The 20,380-nt window shown below is 40.8% G+C and overlaps 1 protein-coding gene across 2 annotated transcripts in view; it reads left to right on the top strand.

Moving 5' to 3' along the window:
* The window catches only part of mark2b (MAP/microtubule affinity-regulating kinase 2b), a 39,495-nt gene that overhangs the window by 15,112 nt on the left and 4,003 nt on the right, over positions 1-20,380 (top strand). For both annotated transcript variants that reach the window (XM_083910841.1, XM_083910840.1), the window contains exons 3-16: positions 282-335; positions 1,522-1,570; positions 1,749-1,814; positions 2,165-2,235; positions 2,534-2,590; positions 3,928-4,164; positions 5,060-5,179; positions 6,486-6,585; positions 6,759-6,871; positions 7,637-7,675; positions 7,972-8,029; positions 8,368-8,516; positions 8,984-9,078; positions 15,797-16,063. In XM_083910841.1, the coding sequence (XP_083766967.1) occupies positions 282-335; positions 1,522-1,570; positions 1,749-1,814; positions 2,165-2,235; positions 2,534-2,590; positions 3,928-4,164; positions 5,060-5,179; positions 6,486-6,585; positions 6,759-6,871; positions 7,637-7,675; positions 7,972-8,029; positions 8,368-8,516; positions 8,984-9,078; positions 15,797-16,063 (1,475 nt within the window). The remainder of the gene's footprint in view (positions 1-281; positions 336-1,521; positions 1,571-1,748; positions 1,815-2,164; positions 2,236-2,533; positions 2,591-3,927; positions 4,165-5,059; positions 5,180-6,485; positions 6,586-6,758; positions 6,872-7,636; positions 7,676-7,971; positions 8,030-8,367; positions 8,517-8,983; positions 9,079-15,796; positions 16,064-20,380) is intronic.

Genomic DNA, 20,380 nt, shown 5'->3' with positions numbered 1-20,380 from the left:
GTGAATCGGGACCATAGGCTGATCAAAATCTCCTCACCATTTCTGGTTAGGTTTAATTCAGGGTTAGGGCTGAAAGGGTTATGGTTGAGGTTAGGGTTAAGCTGTTGACAATGAAGTGTTGAATGGCAATCCCAACAAGGATAGCTGTGTTTGTGCTGTGTACTCATAGGCCTGTTGCTGGGCAGGTTTTCTGTCAACGAGACATGTCAAATCCAGTGACCAGGTGTAGTGAAGAAATACATTTGTAATAATAAATGCATATGTTCTTGTTTTGCTTCTAGGTGGCTGTAAAGATCATTGATAAGACACAGCTCAACTCCTCCAGTTTGCAGAAGGTTGGTCTCTCTGACTCTCTAACACACACACAAAAGCCAAACGTCAGCCTTTCTTAAAACCCTTTTTTTGCAGGACTCCTGCTTCATGTGTCTTTCCTTTTAGCTCTCTCTGTAACTTTCTCTCTATCCTTTTCTGAAGTGGTCTAGTTTTCAGGGAGAGTTTTAATTACAGGAAACAAGCTGCAATTACTTCCTTTGATCGTGGCAGGGTGGAGTCTGTCCACTTACATGCACACTCTAACCATGTATGCTAGCACACTGAACATACACACACATTCATACTACTGTAGACATAAGTTATATAGCATGAGATCTGATGTCAAACAGACACTGCAAATATACAGTCACGGTTATGTTTGTCACAGTTGCAAAGCTGTTCTTTGAGCGTTGGCATATTGACTTTTTAAATCATATAATGTATACTAGTAGTGATAATGACGTAGCATATAAACAGGTGGACTGAATAATGACTTTTCAATCGTTTTTGCAAGAATTGAAGTTCTCAGTTGCTTCCAAAAAAGTCATGTGTGAGATGTCTAAAATGGATTTTAAAAAGTGAACAGAGAGGGGGTGACACCATGGCAGCTGAATCAAACCTTGACATGTAGGTGAAAGGTTAAAGGTAAACAGACGGTTAAGGACCTAAATGCAAATTTCCATGGAGGCTAAGGGCGTGTTGCTACTACACATTGGCGTGACATGTCATTTAGCTGGCTCCTCATTTAAATGTATCATAACATCATGTGAGAGAGAGATATCATTATTTGATAAATTAACAACACAATCAATGAAAAAAACACATTAAGACAGTAGCATGCTAGCCCTTTATTAGTCCATATTAAGCACATATTAACACCTTATGTAGGAAAAGTCTCAATTCATGTTAATTAATTCATAGAGGTACAAATGGGTGTTAATCCGTGCTTAATGATTACTAATAAAGGGCTAGTATAAGGCTTATATATGTTAGTAAGCACATAGTTAATGGTCAATATGTGTTCCCTAATCTAAAGTGTTACCTAGAATGCCACTACTTGAATACTATTAATATCCGTTTCTGTGTCCACCATTGGGTGTGTGCTCCTCACATCTCACAAAATCAAATATAAGTGTAACTCACAAAGAACGCCATCTCGCACCTGATGATGGATTTGACACTGCGCTATGTGTGGCTTGTTTCTAACAGCTCTTCCGGGAAGTGAGGATCATGAAGATGTTGAATCACCCCAACATAGGTAAGTCATACTGAAACTCGAGTTGTCTTCTCTGTTGTCACAAACTGATCTGTAAATGTTACGCATTCAAGGCAAATGATCCTGTTTATTTTTTTTTATTCTTTCATTCTGTCGATCCTCTGTTTCCCTTCACTCTTCTGTTCAATTCTATCATTGCCTTTTATTTCTCCACCTGTAGTCAAGCTCTTTGAGGTCATAGAGACAGAGAAGACTCTGTACCTGGTAATGGAGTATGCGAGTGGAGGTAAGTGCATGCCACTGTGAAATGATTCCCCCTTAAGCTCAGCACTTTTAAAATTGAAAATAATGGTTCCCATCAAGCAACTCAGGAGTCTCTCATAAGAAATCCTCATGTTCACCCTTGGTCTGCACCTGCACTTGTGTGCTTTGACTCTTGTATTTCATATCCTATATTTTTCTGTTAAATTTCAGTCTGCAATAAAACAAAAGCCAGTCAAATAATGACCACTTTAGCTCAACGTGACCACTCTTTGTTTTAAAAGACAGCACCCTATTTACTGCCCCGTTGAGCCAACACTGACTCCAGTGTCAGGTTCCAACACTAAATCTTCTCTTCTTTCTCTCGTGTCCCAGGAGAGGTCTTTGATTACTTGGTGGCCCATGGCAGGATGAAGGAGAAAGAAGCCCGTGCCAAATTCAGACAGGTGGGTATTGGGGGAACTGTCCTCATGATTGTGTAATTTCATGACAATTTACGGTAGTTGTGTGACTAAGCAGGTGTGAAACAACTTTTAGAACAGCCTTTCCCACTACATAATATATGCTATTTAGTTTATGATTGTTATATATATTCAGGACCTGTTACCTAATTTTTTCCCCCACTAAAATTAGGAATTGCCGTCTCGCAAAAAACGTGTCATCCATCTTGTCCTCCTTTCTCTCCCCTCCATATCTCTCTCTCTCTCTCTCTCTCTCTCTCACACACACTTTCTCACTCTCCAGATTGTGTCAGCGGTACAGTATTGCCATCAGAAGTGTATAGTACACAGAGACCTCAAGGTGAGAGGACACATGCAAATGAACATGCACTTATCTCTCTCTTTCTGTCATCGAAACGATGTCGGAACATTGTTACGTAAAGCCTTCAACGCGTACCCATTCATCTATGTACACATGCTCACTCGTAAAAAACACTCTTTGTGCATCCGTGTCTTTGCTTGGCTCCAATTGGGTCATTCTGTTTCTGACTTTTTCTTCCAGTCAATGAATCACATAATTTTTGCCAAAAAAGAAATGCAACACACACTAACGGATCTAATGGTTCATGGTCATTTGGTTCATAGACGTGTAAATCCTCTTATTGTGCCAGCAGGCAAAACTGTGGCCAATGCATTATCTTGATTGTTGTTATAGTGACCAGACAGTGAGCTCTCATTTCAGCTTTGTTTTTCTGTCCATTGGTGCTTTTGGGCTTTTAATAAACTTAAAAAAAAAAAACCAACAAGCTCATGAAGTGTTTTCCACTTTTAAAGCAGGCAATGATGATGAGTGATGGTTGTCACTCATCTTCTGGAGGGCAGACTGTTCTCATTATTGTAATGCACACAATCCCACACATTATCCTAATCACTCTTGTACTGGGGTGGGTGCAAAATGAAATCCAGGAAGGACTTAACTTGTGCACTGCTAGAGTAGATTTTAAATCAGCATGTGTAAAATATTCTGTGGTCTTTGAAACCTCAGGTTTCTAACCCTCCAACCCCTGCATCTGCAGAAGTGGTGAATCTTCTTTCTTTAAAAAACAAACTTTTACAAAACTTTGACTTTTGCATTTAACAAACTTAATCTTTCACGGCTTAGGGATGATGTCAGTGTTTGGTTGAATGTGCGGTCACACTCTCATACTCAAACACACTCAAACACAGAAGGCTAAAGAGCTAGTAAAAAGGAGATCGCACCTGTTGCTAGGCAACCCCCGCCTCCTTGCTCGCTGGCTCACTTAAGGCTCAGGGATAGACGCACACACAGATATAAATGGTGGTAGCTCCCTTTGCCCATTGTGTGCTACTCGTAGGCCCCAGGCTATTACTCTGAACCCAGCACACCACCACCGGGGATCCAGTTTTTCCCAGAAAAAGTTGTATTTTAGACAGATCTTCAGTAATGAGGAGAATGTCTTATGTTGCACTCACTGGATTTCAGCGTGCCCATTTTGTTAAATTGAACTCTTCGTTAAATCTACCTATGACAAAGTGGAACTCAAGTTTCCAAATGGAATCAATACACATTGCCAATCTTAAATATTTGGTTTCTTAACACGTGCAGTATTGATGAAAAACAATAAAGATTGTATTCAAAAATCTTTCCCCTTTCTCCTCCACACTGTCTGTCTGCAGGCAGAGAACCTGCTGCTGGATGCAGACATGAACATCAAGATAGCAGACTTTGGCTTCAGTAATGAGTTCACCCTAGGGAACAAGTTGGATACATTCTGCGGCTCCCCACCCTATGCAGCTCCAGAGCTCTTCCAGGGCAAGAAGTACGACGGGCCTGAGGTGGACGTCTGGAGCTTGGGGGTCATCCTCTACACACTGGTCAGCGGATCGCTTCCCTTTGATGGACAGAACCTCAAGGTCAGGAAGAGGCGAGCGAGTCGTGTGTGTGTGTGTGTTACTGTGCATTACATAAGCACATATCTGTATTCTGTGGGTGGTTGTAGTATTTGTCATACTGGTTTCTGTTCCTGCTGCCCTGCAGAATGCACTGCAGAATCCTTGAAATTATTTTTGTGTTGATGGTATTGGCATGCCTGTAAAAACAGATTATCTGGCTTCTATCACTTCATTAGGATATGCTATAATTCAATTTGTTATAGTGACAAAAAGTGTAAAGTAAAAGTATTCAATCTGACAGTTTGATAGACCTGTGCTTCATACTGTAGTTAAAATATGTCTCTGCTGCATTTACCCTTCAGTGTCTTAGTTAATGATAATTACTGAGACCCTTCCACTGGGATTAAAGATGACCACTGAAGTAATTTACTAATTTGAAATTAATTATTACCGCCTTGTGGCCAACAATGCTTTTTTTAACCACTGCTTTATCTTGGCTTAATTACATACATGTCAGATTGTATGGAAGCACAAAATACCAGAAAGCGTGTGATATAATTCTATATATATTTTATAATTTTTCTAATATGGCCCATTATGATTGAATTGTAGCTTATTCAGATGCTAACTAGCTTCTAGTTCAGTGAATAGGGGTACTTGTTGAACAAAACTATCAATCATTCGTGGGTGTTACCGCAGCTAATTTTGCAGCCTGGTTAATTCAAGCTACAACACATTGAGCTGTATATTCTGTGAGAGAGAGACTTGAATAGCTGCATACAGATGAGAGATGTTCACAAAAGCTGATAAATGAAAGTGGATGAATCAAACTTTGGATAGTTTAAGCCATCACTATGTTTCTTTCTTTCTTTTACCCCTCCCAAAAAGCTGAGTTTGTCAGTATTTCAATCTACAGGAACTAAGAGAGCGTGTGCTGCGAGGGAAATACAGGATTCCCTTCTACATGTCTACCGACTGTGAGAACTTACTCAAGAAGTTCCTCATCCTGAATCCCTTGAAAAGAGGCAGCCTCGAGGTAACGCACGTGCATTGTCACACGAAGCACACAACACTCAAGGACACACCCAAACAGCTCAAAAGTATTTTTAAGTCTAACAAAATGTTTTTTGTTTGTACCTCTCCAGCAGCTTAGGTGTGTCATATTGACTGGATGTCTTAATGTTTTAACTTTTAACTTTTAAATTCCTTCACACTCAATTTTAGACTGAAAAGATATGAGCCAAAGTGTTCCAATCATAGTTGGTCGTGCCTTTGTAAATCAGTCTTTTCAGTGGTGTCATTTTTTTCGGGTGCCCTCCCAGGGCTACACAGTGAACTTGCACTTGTTTTACCAGCTGTGTGTGACTTTGTTGCTCAACTGTTAAATACTTTTTAAAAGCATTGAAAATACTTGTTAGTTTGGGATTTATGAGTCACTGGATGTGGTTGCACAACAGGTGAATGAACAGTTACGGTTTTAGAAGGAGGATTTTTATTGAGAAACAAGATGACGATCGTGATTTCTCCTTGTATTACAAGGATTGTAAACAATGAATCACCGGCTACAAAGTTTGATTGGTTCTGCTTCATTTAGAAACGGCACAGCTTTGAAACTGTAAAGAAAACTCAAGCTTGCTAGAATTCAGACCTGAGACTGTTTCATTTACACCTGCGGTAGAGTTTGTGGGTTTACACCAAGAGTGTGCGTCTCACTGACTGGGTTTGACTGACCCTCTTGCATTTGTTGTGTTTTTGTGTCTGAGGACCTCATTGAAAATAAAATAGAGCAGTTCCAAACGTTTATATTTAAATATTAAAAATTGATTGAAGACTTTGTCTTGTGTTGAACAGAGGTAATGTGTGCATTCATTACAGGTGATTTTATGAATGGAAAGAGAGTACCAGTCTAACAACACAACAATGAACTGTTGCATCATGGGTAGTTTGTAGCCTTAATGTTGCCAGGCAAGTGAGTGAGCTTTGGTCCGTCCAGTTTAACCTGCAGGGATTTCTGAAGGCTGGTGAAACATGCTGTGCTGCCAAAGAGGAAATGAATGCACAACAAATGAAAACAAGTTTTTGAAATGACCTTGTGTTTGAAAAAATAATAAATTTCAGAATAATGTGTAATGATTGAGAGTAGCTCATTGTATATGGACAATAGATGGGCCTGACTGAATCCATGATATAAACACTAATGAATGTAAATAGGTGTCCTCTCTGGTTTATTGTCACAATTTCCTTTAACCTCCTCTCCCTTCTCTGCTTTTCGCCTCTTTTATCCTCTTTGACATGTCATGTCTTCCTCTATCTCTCTGTCTGTTTGGCTTGGCTCCCAGCAGCAGATAATGAGGGACCGGTGGATGAATGTGGGCCACGAGGAAGAAGAACTCAAACCCTACATTGAACCTCAGCCAGATTATAAGGACCCCAGGAGGACAGGTACACAGCACAGCACTGTATTACTATGTTCGTATTCTTCCTTTTACACGCATATACATACACACTTGAACGTTTTAAGCACTCACACTCAAGGATAATTAATATTTGGAGTTATGGACTTACAGTAAGCCCAGTAAAAGTAAACTGTTTTTTTTTTTTCTGTGTGCGTGCAGACATCATGCTGCAAATGGGATTCTCGCAAGAGGAGATTCAGGACTCGCTGGTGAACCAGAAGTACAACGATGTGATGGCTACATACCTGCTACTGGATTATAGGAACTCCGAGGTACGTCTGCTCCTCACATTCGCTATATCCTGAACAGCACTGGCATCGATTCAGATGACATTTTACACGCACAGAACAATGATCACATTAACTATAGTGATTGACACTAAATGACTATGGGGTCATAGACATGTAGAACAATAAAATGTCAATTAACCAGTATTTTTTCAATGCATACACTACCGTTGAAAAGTTTGGGGTCACCTCTACAATTTTGTTGTGTTTTCCATTAAAAGTCACACTTTTATTCATCAAAAGAGTTGCAAAATGAATAGAAAATATATTCAAAAGCTGTGCTAACATAATTGCTTAAGGACTTTCAAGGGTTTTCTAATCATCCAATAGCCCCAATGTGATCAGCAAACACAATGTACCATTAGAACACTGGAAATGGGCCTCTATACACCTATGTTCATATTCCATTAAAAACCAGACATTTGCAGCTAGAATAGTCGTTTGCCACATTTACAATTTATAGAGTGTATTTCTGATTTATTTAATGTTATATTCATTGAAAAAAAAAATTCTAAGTGACCCCAAACTTTTGAATGGTAGTGTAGTTTTCACTAAAGCCATTAGAACATAAAGGTGCTGTCATCTCTGTATATGTCCACATGTGTTTATCATCAAAACACAATTCTCCATAACAATGTGGTGTTCTGTATGACGTCTATTTTAGTCCTTGGTGTTTGTTGTGCACACACCAGCGTCTCTTGAACTGCTCATTCACACCTGTATTGTTGTTGTTTTTGTCCACTTCCTCAGCTGGAAGAAGGTTGCATCAAGCCTCGGCCAGGAAGTGATGTAAGCAACATTAACGCCCCCTCCCCGCCCCACAAGGTACAATGAGAACAAAAAAGGCTTCTGCTAACATGTAAAGAGGTCCCCCATCTCCCGGCAGAGACACAGCTTGGTCACATTAGGAACACCTTGTCAATCTACTTTGTTGTTTTCTTCTCTTCCCTTGTAGAACAACACACTGTACCAGTGAAAGAGTATCTGCAACCAAAGCTCCTTACTTAATATCCCTGTGTGCGTTTGTAATCACTTGATAACAAAGGATACCACAGTGACCTGTGTCCTTTTTTTCCCCCTCTAAGGTACAGCGCAGCGTGTCATCCAACCAGAAGACTCAGAATCGCAGAACCAATGACCAGGGTGAGGTTGTTTTTGTGTCGGAGGGGAACGGGAGGTGGTGGTGTGTATTAGAGCAGGGTAGTGTGCACAGATGTAGCAGTCAGTTTTATAATCTGTAGCCATGTTGGAAAAGGAGGGAAGAAGAAGGTAGGAGTAGGATGAGTAAAATAAGCGAAACTTTGTGAGCTGATTATTGGAATAAAGTTTGAGGTGAGAGAAGTGGATTACAGAAAGTTGATTTCTTAAAATGATGACAGGAAATTAGCTAATGGGTTACAGAGCAGATGATGGTACCATATTAGAAGAAGTCAAATGTCTGAGTAGAGCCTTTCTCATGCACTCTCGTGTCCCTCCCCCAGGCTCCTCCTACTCTAAGAGGGGGGGTCAAGACAACCGCACTGCAGCTGAGGATTCTGGGAGGAAAGGTTCATCAGGCAGCTCCACTACCAAGGTGCCGGCCAGTCCTCTTGTCCCCTCTGACCGCAAGAAGAGCGCCACGCCTTCCACTGTGAGCCAAAATGTCAATATTGTGTACAAAAAAAACATTTTATTCACTGTATTTTACATAGCAAAAGAAAAGATAAAGACACTTTTTTTGAACATTCCATCTAAATCTCTTTATCTCCATCTCTTTTGCTTTAGCTTAATTACTAAACTCAGTTACTGCATAGTAAAACATAGCGAAAACCTACGAAACCATTGTTATTTTTCACAATAGTTCAAGAATACTTAGGGTAAACCTGCAATAGTATTGTAATTATGTGATGGCACAAGTCATTTTGACAGGCTGCTGAAAATGTATTACAGGAAATACACTCGAAGCATAATTTGTTTGAGGATGTAATTAATTTTTGGTGAGTAAAGTCATTACTGGCTCCAGGCTACTCAGGGATCATTTGTAACCTTTAAAGTCGTCCTCCATGTTCTTCACTAATCTCTCAGTCTTTTTTAATTTCTATATTTCTGCCCATACAGAATAGCATCCTGTCCACTGGTACTGGTCGCAGTCGGAACTCTCCGCTGACTGAAAGATCCACGCTGAGCCAGGGTATCCAGAACGGCAAAGACAGGTACTCGCACAGCACACAATGACAAAGGAAAAGACGGGGACAAGAACACCCACATAGTCATTCTCACACACACTCACACACACACAGAGCGCTGCTTCTTCACAATACAAGCACTCTCACTCTGGTTTGTGAATGAAGCAGTGCTACAGCTGTCACTGACTGAATCCCAGACCGTGGCTGGTTCTCTCCAGAGCTCTGCCAGCTGGCTCAGTCAGGCCCACAGTCCAGGGCAGGGTGAGCCCTCCTGGATGGAGGAAATCAGGCTCTCTTGGGTATTTAGGCCAAAACTCCAGTAGATTACAGATTACCCGAGATGAGTCTGATGGAGGCCTGCCAGTCAGAGCAAAGCAGAGTTTTCTGCTGGACACACGGATCCACTTTCTCTCATGGAGAAGTTAACACGCAGTGGCCTTAACTCCTCTTTCTTTTCTCATCTGTTGGAAGACTTCTTTCATAAAAAAAAAAAATACTATACTACATCATTTTCATTGCAAATTTCAACTTCTAATCTAAAGGTAATCATTTAATAATGATAATATTCCTGTTAAAAATAAAAGACACATGATCAACCACTAGATTTAGCTGTAAATTTAGCTTTTTTTGTTCTCCTCTATTCTTTCATTGAATTAGTTCCTTAGTGTGATGGTTCTTTATTTCTCATTCTATCCTTCATCGCATAATTCTTCCTTCCAACTTTCCTCACCTATATGTCCATATCGAGGCCATGAAAAAAACGAACTCGTCCGTATCGGCCAGGAGCGTTCTCGAACACCTCTTGCGCGTCCTTTTATAAACTGCCCGCATATCACTCATGCTTTAACCAGCCATTTGCTTTTCTTTAAAAAAATGCATTCAAAAATGAAGCCAAGCCTTAATTCCTCCCATGTTGCAGTGGTCATTGTCATTACTGCTTTATTACTTGTTCATGTATCAGCCGCGAATGACCTCCTCCTTTCCATTGAAGTGTCCCAACCTAAAACCGTGTTCAGTGCATGTTCAGTCTGTAGTCTTTTAGAAGAGTCTGTTCCTGAGCACTACGTGGTGGTGAGGTGGTCATTCGAGGCAGCATTGCTTTATTTTTTATTTTTTAATACTGTGGGTGTGTTAGCCATGGTAGACTGCTAACTAATTTATGTATGTCATCTGCTTTGAATTTTTAAGTTACTTTTATTTTTAATCATCATTAATGCTTTGAAGTTTGGGCTACTATTCCTTGTAAAACCCTCACCCCAACCTCCCCAAGTCTTTGTTTTTTTTCCCCCTGCTCTTTTCTCATCGTCTTCACTTATCTGCGTAATTTTGCGTAATGTGTCCTGTTTCTTATGTGTCTTAATAGTATTCTTTCTCTCCCCCTCTTTCTAAGGAGATTATGAAGGCTTGTGATGGAATATTAACTCTACTACATGGTGCCTGTACTTGGCTCTTAATAGGCTTACACATACAAAAATGTTTATGTACACACACACAGTCTGAGGCTCTCCACATACAAACTCATTGACACACAGGCTTAAACATACATGTCACATATGTTCAAACGCCTGCCACACACTGGCTTGTGCAGTGAATGCAGATCTTTTTTCCATCACTAGTCAGTCTAATCCCTGTCAGAAAGAGAGTGTGTTTTCCTCTTAGCTATGTGTTTGTTTTCTTTGTAATTAGCAGCTGTTTGGTTGACCTCTACAAATGCTCCCCTGTCTCATTCCTCTGCTCCTTAACTGTCTCTCTCCCCCTTCTCTGTCTATCCGTGGTACCACTCTCTCCTGTCTCTCACTGTTTGGTTCTGTGTGTGTGTGGAAAAAGTCAAGTTAGTGCCGTCCACACTGTGCAGAGCTTCGCAGCCAATAGTTTCCTTGCTGATTAAGAGAAGAAGGTGCAGGGAAGTAGCGAGTTTGGGTTTTAATACAAACAATACAGTTTAGAATGTCTGCTGTGGACAAGGACAGGTGTGACAGAGAAAAGAGAAGTCTGGCACCAGACAGTTCACATCTATAAAACTTTCATTATGGAATGATCATTAGAGTGGTGTTACTTAACACATCAGCTTGTTGACAAGGACATTTGGCAACTTAAAAATATGCTCCAGAAATGTCTTTGATTGCTCTTGGTGTCCAATCAAATGTTTTTCATACACTGTCCTTAAAAAAAGGGAAACTCATAATGGTTATATTAGTTTATGAAGTGCGTTTCGTCCAGAAATTTGAAAGCTAGGAATATGTTTTAATTCACTATAGGCTTGTAAAAGAGGCATATAAACTCGAAATGTCGTCACTGTCTTTGTCACTTTTTATACAGACTGTATCCACATTGTTTGTCCTTCAGTGTGTTTTCACTCTGTTAACTGTATGGTGTGTGTCAAAGTTGGTCTTTTTTGTCTTATTAAAATCAAAGTCTGATTTCACCGTGCTTCTCACAAAGCACAACTAAAAGAAATGTCATCGGAAAACAAAAAAAACAACAACAAAAGACCAACTTTTCCTTATTGTTCCACGTGTGTCCTCTTGTTCTACATGTTTTCTTTTTCTTGTTTTCTTCTTTTTTGTGTGTCTGTGTCTTCTTCCTTTACTCGTTCTCCTGAATCTCTGCTCCCTTACCCCCTCACCCACTGTAGTGTGTTCAAAAAGTGCTGCTTCTAACCATGCTCCACCTCACTTCTCGCCCACCCACACACAAACCCCGCCCTTGTTGTGTTTGCCTGTGTGTGAATGTGTATTAATGTATGTATCTATGTGTGCATGTTTGGTGCGTTACTCACGTTTGTCGGTGTGTAAATGTACGTGTGCGCGTGTTTGTGTGTGTGTCGGGCGGGGCATTCCTCCTCCTCCTCCCTCCTTCCTCCCAGCCTAAACACTCCGGGCTCCCGCGCCTCCACTGCCTCAGCCGCTGCCGTCCTCTCCTCCTCCTCCTCGCGTCCCCGCCACCACAAGTCCCTGTCCTCCTCCAATCATCCATGCCCCTCTGACCTGCACGCACCACGGCCAAGGCAAGTCTTTTACTCACTCTCTCACTCGCAAACACACGCACACATAAAAAACCTCACAGCTCCTTCAGCCCCCTTCAGCACGCACCATTTTACTCAGCGCGGATCATCATCCATCATTAATGGACAAAGGGAGAGCTGAAGAAGGGCTACATCATTTGTTTGCTCTCAAGTTTTAATGATTTTGTTCCACCTCGGTTTCATTAAATATTTTTTTGCAGAATAAAAACAACTTTTTATTCTTTTTGATTACATTTTAATCACACAGCGACAGCTCCTGGCACACAGCAGTGAACTGTTCACCACTCTCTTTTATCTCTTTTGCCCCACATTGTGAATTGTCTCCAAAGAGTGTGTGTTTTATTTAACACAGACTGCTTGTTTGCCGGCAGCCAACTCACACATGCACACTGATATATGCACATTCACCAAGTAAATCACTTAAGGTAAAAAGTTCAATTCACAATCTCATTTACTCTCAGATATTTATGACTTTTTTATTAATGCTATTCTACCGTAACCATTTGCTTCAAAACACTGACAAATTATCAAGAAATGTAAATAAACAATTTGAATAAACACATTCAAAGGAATATTATTACGATCTGTAATCATGTGTGTTTTAAATTTTAAATTCTCCGAGGAATTGATGGATTGTTTTCACCCTTCACACAGCAATCCACAACCAGGAAACAAAGTTAGCATTTGTTTAGCAGCAAACACATTACATAACACTATCTTATCTAAGTAGCAGTAAGTTAGTGTTCACTCTGTTTCTCAAACAAAGAGTTGCTGTACCGAGTTACTTAGCAACAGAGAAGAAGGAGATGGCCGAGTTCAGAAAACGACGCTGTAGCAGATCGACAGTGTCGACGTTGCTCGTCTTTCCCGCTCAAATCCCACATTTACTCCAGTGGACGATTACTGAACAGTGAGAGGCTTTAAACGAGACGAGCAGGTTTGCAGAGCAGAGATATATTATTACAAGGGTTGTTTCCTGGCAGGAAAACAAAAAGACCAGAACGGATTCAGAGAAGAGGATATATATATTTTGCTGACTTAATTTACTCAACTGATGAGAACAATATAAAGATTGATCGAGAATGAGCAGATAACATTTATCCAACTTCCCCATTTTACAGTTGAAGGAAATGTAATTTAGTTCAGCTTGTGTGACTAATGTTTTTTTTTTTTGGAATGAAAGGCACTATATTTTGCGACGCTAACTTTAACTTACTCAACTGCAGAGCCCGACTGTTCTCTGTTGATATCTAAAGTGGAAAGATCTTATCATTACATCTGTGTCAAAATGTCAGAATCACAACCTTAATGTGAAATTGAAGAGGGAAAAACACTTGTCCCATCGTTTTTGTCATTGATTACTGTTTCTGTGTAAATGCACAGATGCTCTGGGAAGAATCAGACCAAATGTTAATGTAACAATAGTGTTGTTGATTCATGTGTGTGTGTATAATCGGCTGCATGTGAACCTGACCTGTGTAGATAATCGTACTTCATTAGGTTTTCTGACATGTTGTGTTTGTTGACAGAGGGGCTTTCCCCCCAGCTGCTGGAAGTGAATGGTCATGCTTGTGTTAATCAAGTAGCCTTTGTAGCCTCTCTTTTTTTAATGCCATGCGTTAAAGTTGCATGGGAGAACTCCTTGATGGAGTGTTAACTTCACCGCCGGACATCTGTGTATTTGTTGTCTTTGTGCTTGGTTTGTTTGTATGTTGCGTCCCTGCTTGACTGTATCTGTTTGGAGGGCTACTTTGATATTTTAGGTCCACTTTTTCCTCGTGCCAGCCATCTGTCTTGTTACAGGGTGAAAGGTCATTTGAATATGTTCCTCAGGTCCCTTAAATGCTGTCTGAGACTGAGCTGATATGTCACCTGCTCAGACAGAGACCCCCCCGCAACTGGTGACAGTTGTCTCGTGAAAAAAAACCCCCATAAATGTCAGACTTAAATTCCAGCAGAGCAAATGTCAAGGTGGCCCTCTGGCTCTATGTGTTTTTGTCTGCTCCGTGTTCAAGTCTTGTTCTGTTGCATGCGTTGTTCAGCAGTGAGCTTGGCCTGTTCAGAACCTGGTTGGGAACGCTGAAGAGAAGGTCCCACTCCAACACATAATAGGCTTACATCCACACTACTACGCTTTCATTTGAAAACGGCATTTTCAGATAAGAAACCATCTGCGTCCAGAAGTCACCTGCACTCATACTAACGTATCTGAAAATGATCGTTCAGGTACGCTTTGAATTCTCTCCTCTGCAGTCGTTTGCACAATGGTGAAAAATATGAATGCAGATTTCTTTCTTTTCTGAAACGTACCTAGGAAGTGTTAACAGGAGCTTTTTGCTGAGGAGAACTATTTAGAAAACATGTAGTTTTAACAAGTCATCATCTCCAAAGTTCTCCATTTCTGCCCCATCCAGACTAAGTTATCAAACTTTTGTGGACAGGGGGTGTATAAAGAGCAATATATATGCATTTTTAAATGAAAATGGAGTAATGTGGATGAAGCCATAGATTGTACCCGGATGAGGAATAGGTATGTTTGCTCAGAACATGGTCTGTGTCCTAAATTCCCATTCATTCTTCTTTTTTTTTATCCAGTTCTTAAAAAAAGAACTTAAAAAATATACAGTTTTCATGAATTTACATTTATTTATCAACCGACATCAATTGAGAGCAAGTGCTGCAACACACCGGCACCTCTTCATTTGTATAAAGTAGCATTGCGGGCTAATATAGCCAAATCAAGTACAACCTCGCGGGGAAATAACCTCCCAGCCTTCATACCACACGTTATTTAGATGCAGCTCCAGTCTATCATTATCTTTGCCTTAAAACTTAAGAAGACAAAGATAGTTCTTCAGCCTGATCCAGCCTTTCTTTCCTCTGTGTCGCTTGTCTTCCTGTGATCCAACATGGATAACTTGAGCATCAAAACTTGATAATATAAACTTGGATTGTCATGGTTACAGAGCAGATTGATGGTCTGCTTACATTCAAACAACCTTTATTCAACTTGATAATGTAGCAAGGATGTTAACCACATATGTGTAACTTCTGTGTTCCACTGTCGCTAAGACCTCTACAGTGAAATGCCATTTGTTTATTCCACTCTTGTCTGCTGTGAACTTTGTGTGTTCTTTGCTTTTTATGTTTGTTGGGCTTGTCATCTGGTGCAGGTGCATTCGTATCACACAGCTAAGGCATGGAATTTATAAAGCAAATGCATCATTTTACCTGAATAGTGTTTGTGTGTGTGGAAGAGAGAAAGCCCACAGAATATTGATTTGGTGGCTTTTTAAGGATCATTAATCTGAAATGTCGCAGTCAGCAGACGTTGAACATAGAATAGATGCTTGTATCTGACATAACACTGAGGTAAGTGGCACTAAAGAAGGGATTTTCTTCTCTCAGTTTGTCTAACTGTGTTCCCCCTCACTCCCCCCCTCCCTTGATGCCTGTCTTCTTCCCTTTTCTGTCCTCTTGCCTCACCTCCCACACCTCACTTTTGTTTCTCCATTCCATCCTCACCACACTTTCTCCTTCCGTGTTCTCTGCCTCTCTGAATTCTTCTTCATTTGCACCTCCTGATTCTATCGCACCTTCAATCTCCCATCTCTTTGATCCAACACCTTTCCTCTGATCATGCACCTCTCTGCTGCTCCTTCACATGCCTTCCTTCATCCCTCCCTACTTCCTCCTCTCTTTCCTCACTCTCCTCTGTAGTGCTCCACCACAGCGGGCGCCCGGTGCCTCCCCGTCTGCCCACAACATCAGCAGTGCTGCCGTGTCAGACCGGACCAACTTCTCCAGGGGAGTGGGCATCCGCAGCACGTTCCATGCTGGCCAGCAGCGGGGTGCCCGGGACCAGCAAGGCTCCGCCTACCCCGGCGGGCCTGCGTCCCCGTCGCTGTCGCACGGAAACAGCCAGGCGCGGAGGACGCACGGCGCCACGGGGATTTTCAGCAAGTTCACGTCCAAGTTTGTACGCAGGTGAGTAGCGAAAAAGGGAAGCAGGGACGTGGAAGAAGGGGAAAATGAAGTAGCAAACACGGGAGAGGATATGGGGCAGAAGAAGGAAGTTTGTACTTTTGTAAATGTTAACAGTTGTTAGCAACCGTTCTATTTATTATCCAGCTGCTTTGTAACTTAAGTACAGTTTAAAGGTTTTTCTGAGTATTGCGGTTTCAGCTTGGAGCAGAAAATGACTAGGTTTACATTACGAGTCATTCTATGTGCTCGTTTCCTCTCAGGAATGCTCTACTGTATATCCATGTCATCACTGCTGGTTTTCAGAGGGGGCGGGGGGGGTGGTGATCCCATCTCGTCCCTATCACTAAACTTGTGCTGATCTGTAACTGTGCAGTGGGTAGAAAGGGAGAGGAAGGCAACAGCTGTCTTCTCTATAATTTTCTTCAGAGCTGCGGTGACTGAGGAGTAATTTTGGTTTTGGTTCCATGTCTGGCCCGGGTTTTCATCTCGCTGCTCTAGTGCAGGTTGCAGCAGTAACTACTCCCATGGGTATCTAACCAACTTAGCCTCTTAAGTGTGTCCACTGATATTACTTTTATTTTGGCTGTGGGAAAAACACAACTTGGGTTTAATTGTATTCCATGCAGATATATGATTCCTAAATAGATGATTGGTGAAACCGTTAGCTATGAATACATCACTTTTAAAGGTTAAAATGGTGTGTTAACAAAAGACCTTAATGAAATTGTTCATTCCAACTGTGTCTCTGGTACTCCGCCATGTTAGCACCTGCTAAACTGAATAGGTTACCCATTGACTGTATATAGGTCTGTTTCACAGTGGACTTTGTCACAGGTGTTTCTGATAATACTTACGATGTCTCTGCTCTCTGTTGAAGTGCCAGTAATGAGTTTGACTGTTTACATCTGTGCTTCTCCTACTGTGACATGCCTAAAAAGAATGATTCAATAGCACCAAACACAGTATTACAATAGTCATTGATTTTTTTTTTGTGGACTATTTTTACCTGCGGTTAAATTTATCTGTGGGCTTTAAAAGCAGGAGACTGTTAAATTACAGTGCCCATAAAAGAGAATGTCTCCCAGAGCGGCGATATAACAGTGATGTATTTTAAATGGTGAGCTTGTGTGAGACGCAGAGAAATTAGATGTACACAAGGTAATTAAAATGTATTGTTTTTGCTCTTTTAGTCCCAAATGTTTATTTGCTGGTATTTACCTGTGGAAATAAGTCACGCAAAGTGGCGGGTCTCCACATAGCTGAGTCAGAAACGACAGGATGTTCAGATGCTGCTTTACAGAATGAAAAGTGTGGAGGGGAAAGAAGTGACAGCAGGAAGTGAGGTGGCAGGAATGAGTAAGCCTGAGAAAAAAAAGAGGGGAGGTACAAGTGAGCAATTGAAGGATGAGAAGCTGAGAGAGTAGGTAAGGTGTAGAGTTACGTCTTTGCCCTGCGTCATCATCCAACCCTGGAGGTGAATTTTGAATGAAAGTGTGAGGAAGGACGTGTACATACCCTGTTGGTGTAAATGATTTAGTTCTCTTTAAACACACACACACAGGGTTTGAGATTTGTTTAGATGTGAGAGAGAGAGGCGGAGGTACAGGCGCAGCCACTCTCCAGGCCTCCCACTCAGAGATACTGTAGCTCTGTGGCGACAGTATCCATGGTTACACCGGAGATATCACTTTTCCCTCAACTATAAATACCGCTAGTGGGGACACCTTGACACATGCGAGTGCGTGCACACACACACTCTCAACTTGGCATTCTGGTTGTTGAGGCGGTGGAGACAGAGACGTTGTGTTGCATTCAAACTAACACACACACACACACGTTTACACTGGTTGTTTTATTAACATATCGTATATCGTCAGCACTGCACATTTTGCCTGGGCTGGAGAGTGATGTTTCTCTGTACTTGTGTGTGTGTGTGTAGTGTGAAGTAGATTGTAAATGTTTAAGTTCTTCTTTTCAGGATCACGCAGGACTGTTGTTAACGTGTGGGAGGGCTTTATGGTCATGTGGGTTGGGGGTGGGGGTTGAGCATGTTCAAATGTGTGTCTCACAGTGGATTTTTCTCACACAACTTTACTAAATGACCTCTAATTGGTTGTGTTGTGATTTGACTTTGTGTCTTTTTTTAATGTTCACGTTTAATGTTGCTTTGTGCTTTGCTGCTTCAATCCCATGTGAGTCGGGTTCATGTTGGACTGAATGTTTTGTTTTTTTAAAAGTTTGCTACTCAACAGAGGGCAGCTTGTCTATGTACAGTATATATACAGGAAAGTCGATCTATATATATATACGTTTTTATACATAAGTTTTTTTTTCTCTTTTTTCTTTATCCCTCTTCTTTTGTTTTTGTAGAAATCTGTCGATCAGGTTTACGAGAAGGTAGGCATCATCCCCAAAGTTAAATATATAACCCCTTGATATACACATACGTGTATTCTCTTCATATATATTTTACATATATATATATTTATATATATTTCCTCCCCTTTTGGTGTTTTGTGCAGCTTTTTGTTGAAATCTTTCTTTTGTGCCTTGAGCCTTATCCTTTCTCCTATTTTTTTTGTCTCTGGTTGGCCCTTTATTGTTTTGAGTGCCGTGTTATGGCCTATGTATTTATTTTTATTATTATTATTTATTTTTTTTACTAACTCCCCTCCCTCACCTACTGACACATTTAACTCACTCACTCCGTCACGCAGCACAATAATACCTCAACCCTCTTCCTCTCCGTCCCTCCATCGCTCCATCGCTCCATCCACCTCTTCCTCATCCCCCAACATTTCCTCCCATTTATTTTACCAGTAGTGTGTGTGTGTGAGTGCATATTCCCCCTATAGCGCCCTAGATTTAGGTCAGGTCGTAATAGTGCAATAGATCAAACTCACCCCCCTTCCTGCTCTTAACCATTTCTTCTTCTTAGCTTCAGATGCAGGGTATGTTGCTATGTTCTCTCATCAGAAATCTTCCCAAAGAAATTAAATAAGAAAAACATCCATCACATTTCTCTCAAATTTTCATTACCTTGGCTAAATTCACCCGAAATATTAACACTAACGCCTCCTAAAAACATCACCCATCTCGCCTGACCACCCTCATCAATCACAATTGGATTCTCCTTTGCTGGAAGATTGAAGTCGTATTTTTATTTTTGTGTGTATTGTGAAGTTTTCTGTCGATCTCATAGACAAAGTAGCACACGGTATGAGAATAAGAAGTCCCAGGCTGTAGTTGGTAGTTGTAGATGGATGGAGGTAGAGAGAGGAGAAAGGACACAGTAGGGACGGAGCTCTTCTGGAGGCTGCACTGTTTCATCTCGCTCTCTTTCACTGATCTGTTCTCACTGTGGCACTGGCTCTCTAACAACAGCAGCAGCAGCAACAGAACTTGGATGGCTTTGACCTACTCTGACTGGGAAAGACCTTAATACTGTGAACACACACACATATATACACACACAGTCGTCGTCTTCCTGTACAAAATCCACACATTTACATAAGTTACAGCTGAACATGTGTCTCACACACAGGCTCTTGAATGTGTTGGCTGCTCTTTTACCAGCACATAGAGCTAGTTCCTTTTTAATCTGGACTATTGCTCCACCTGGTGGATGGAAGCTATATTACTGGATTGGAAACATGAGAAGAAAAATAAGCAGCCTTTAAATTTTAAATGTATGAATATGGGCCAGATATATTTAAAATGACAGTGTTGCTCCATATTTAGTGGACTGTCCGTGTAAGCTACACAATAATCATAAAGGGGTCAGTATTCCCCGTTGAGGGCTGTTTTGCATGACTTCATTTTAACTCGCTCAACTGGGCATTCACAATGATATTTTGTCTACAATTCATCTTTATTTTTCATTATTTGTGACTTATTATTTTCCACACTTCTCCACATGTTACATGTTCCCTATATTTAACCATGTTTTTGTTGCAGGAGGGATTTTATTTGACACAGTTTTTGGTTATTGTTTAGTGGGGCCAAACAGAATAATAACAATAATAATTGAATTTCTCTGTAAAGAATCACTCTAACATCATAATACTGTCTGAATTTGTCACACTCCATTCACTGTCTGCATGTGTTTTGCCATTTTATGTCTTGTCTGTGTTTTTTTCCTTTTTTTTTCCGTTTGTCTGTTCCTTGTGTGTGTGCTGGTATGACAGAATATCTGTGTTATATATTATTAGTACATTTGTGTTTAAAGTAATTTAATTTTCAGGATGTGTGCGTTTGTGTGTGAATGTGTGTCCGTCACTTGTTACTAATAAAGTTTTTTTTTTTAGCCATGCTTTA

This window comes from Microchirus variegatus, assembly GCF_963457635.1.
Source record: "Microchirus variegatus genome assembly, chromosome: 2".
NCBI lineage: Eukaryota > Metazoa > Chordata > Actinopteri > Pleuronectiformes > Soleidae > Microchirus > Microchirus variegatus.
The sequence above is the reverse complement of the archived record's forward strand: the minus strand, read 5'-3'. Positions and strand labels throughout refer to the sequence as shown.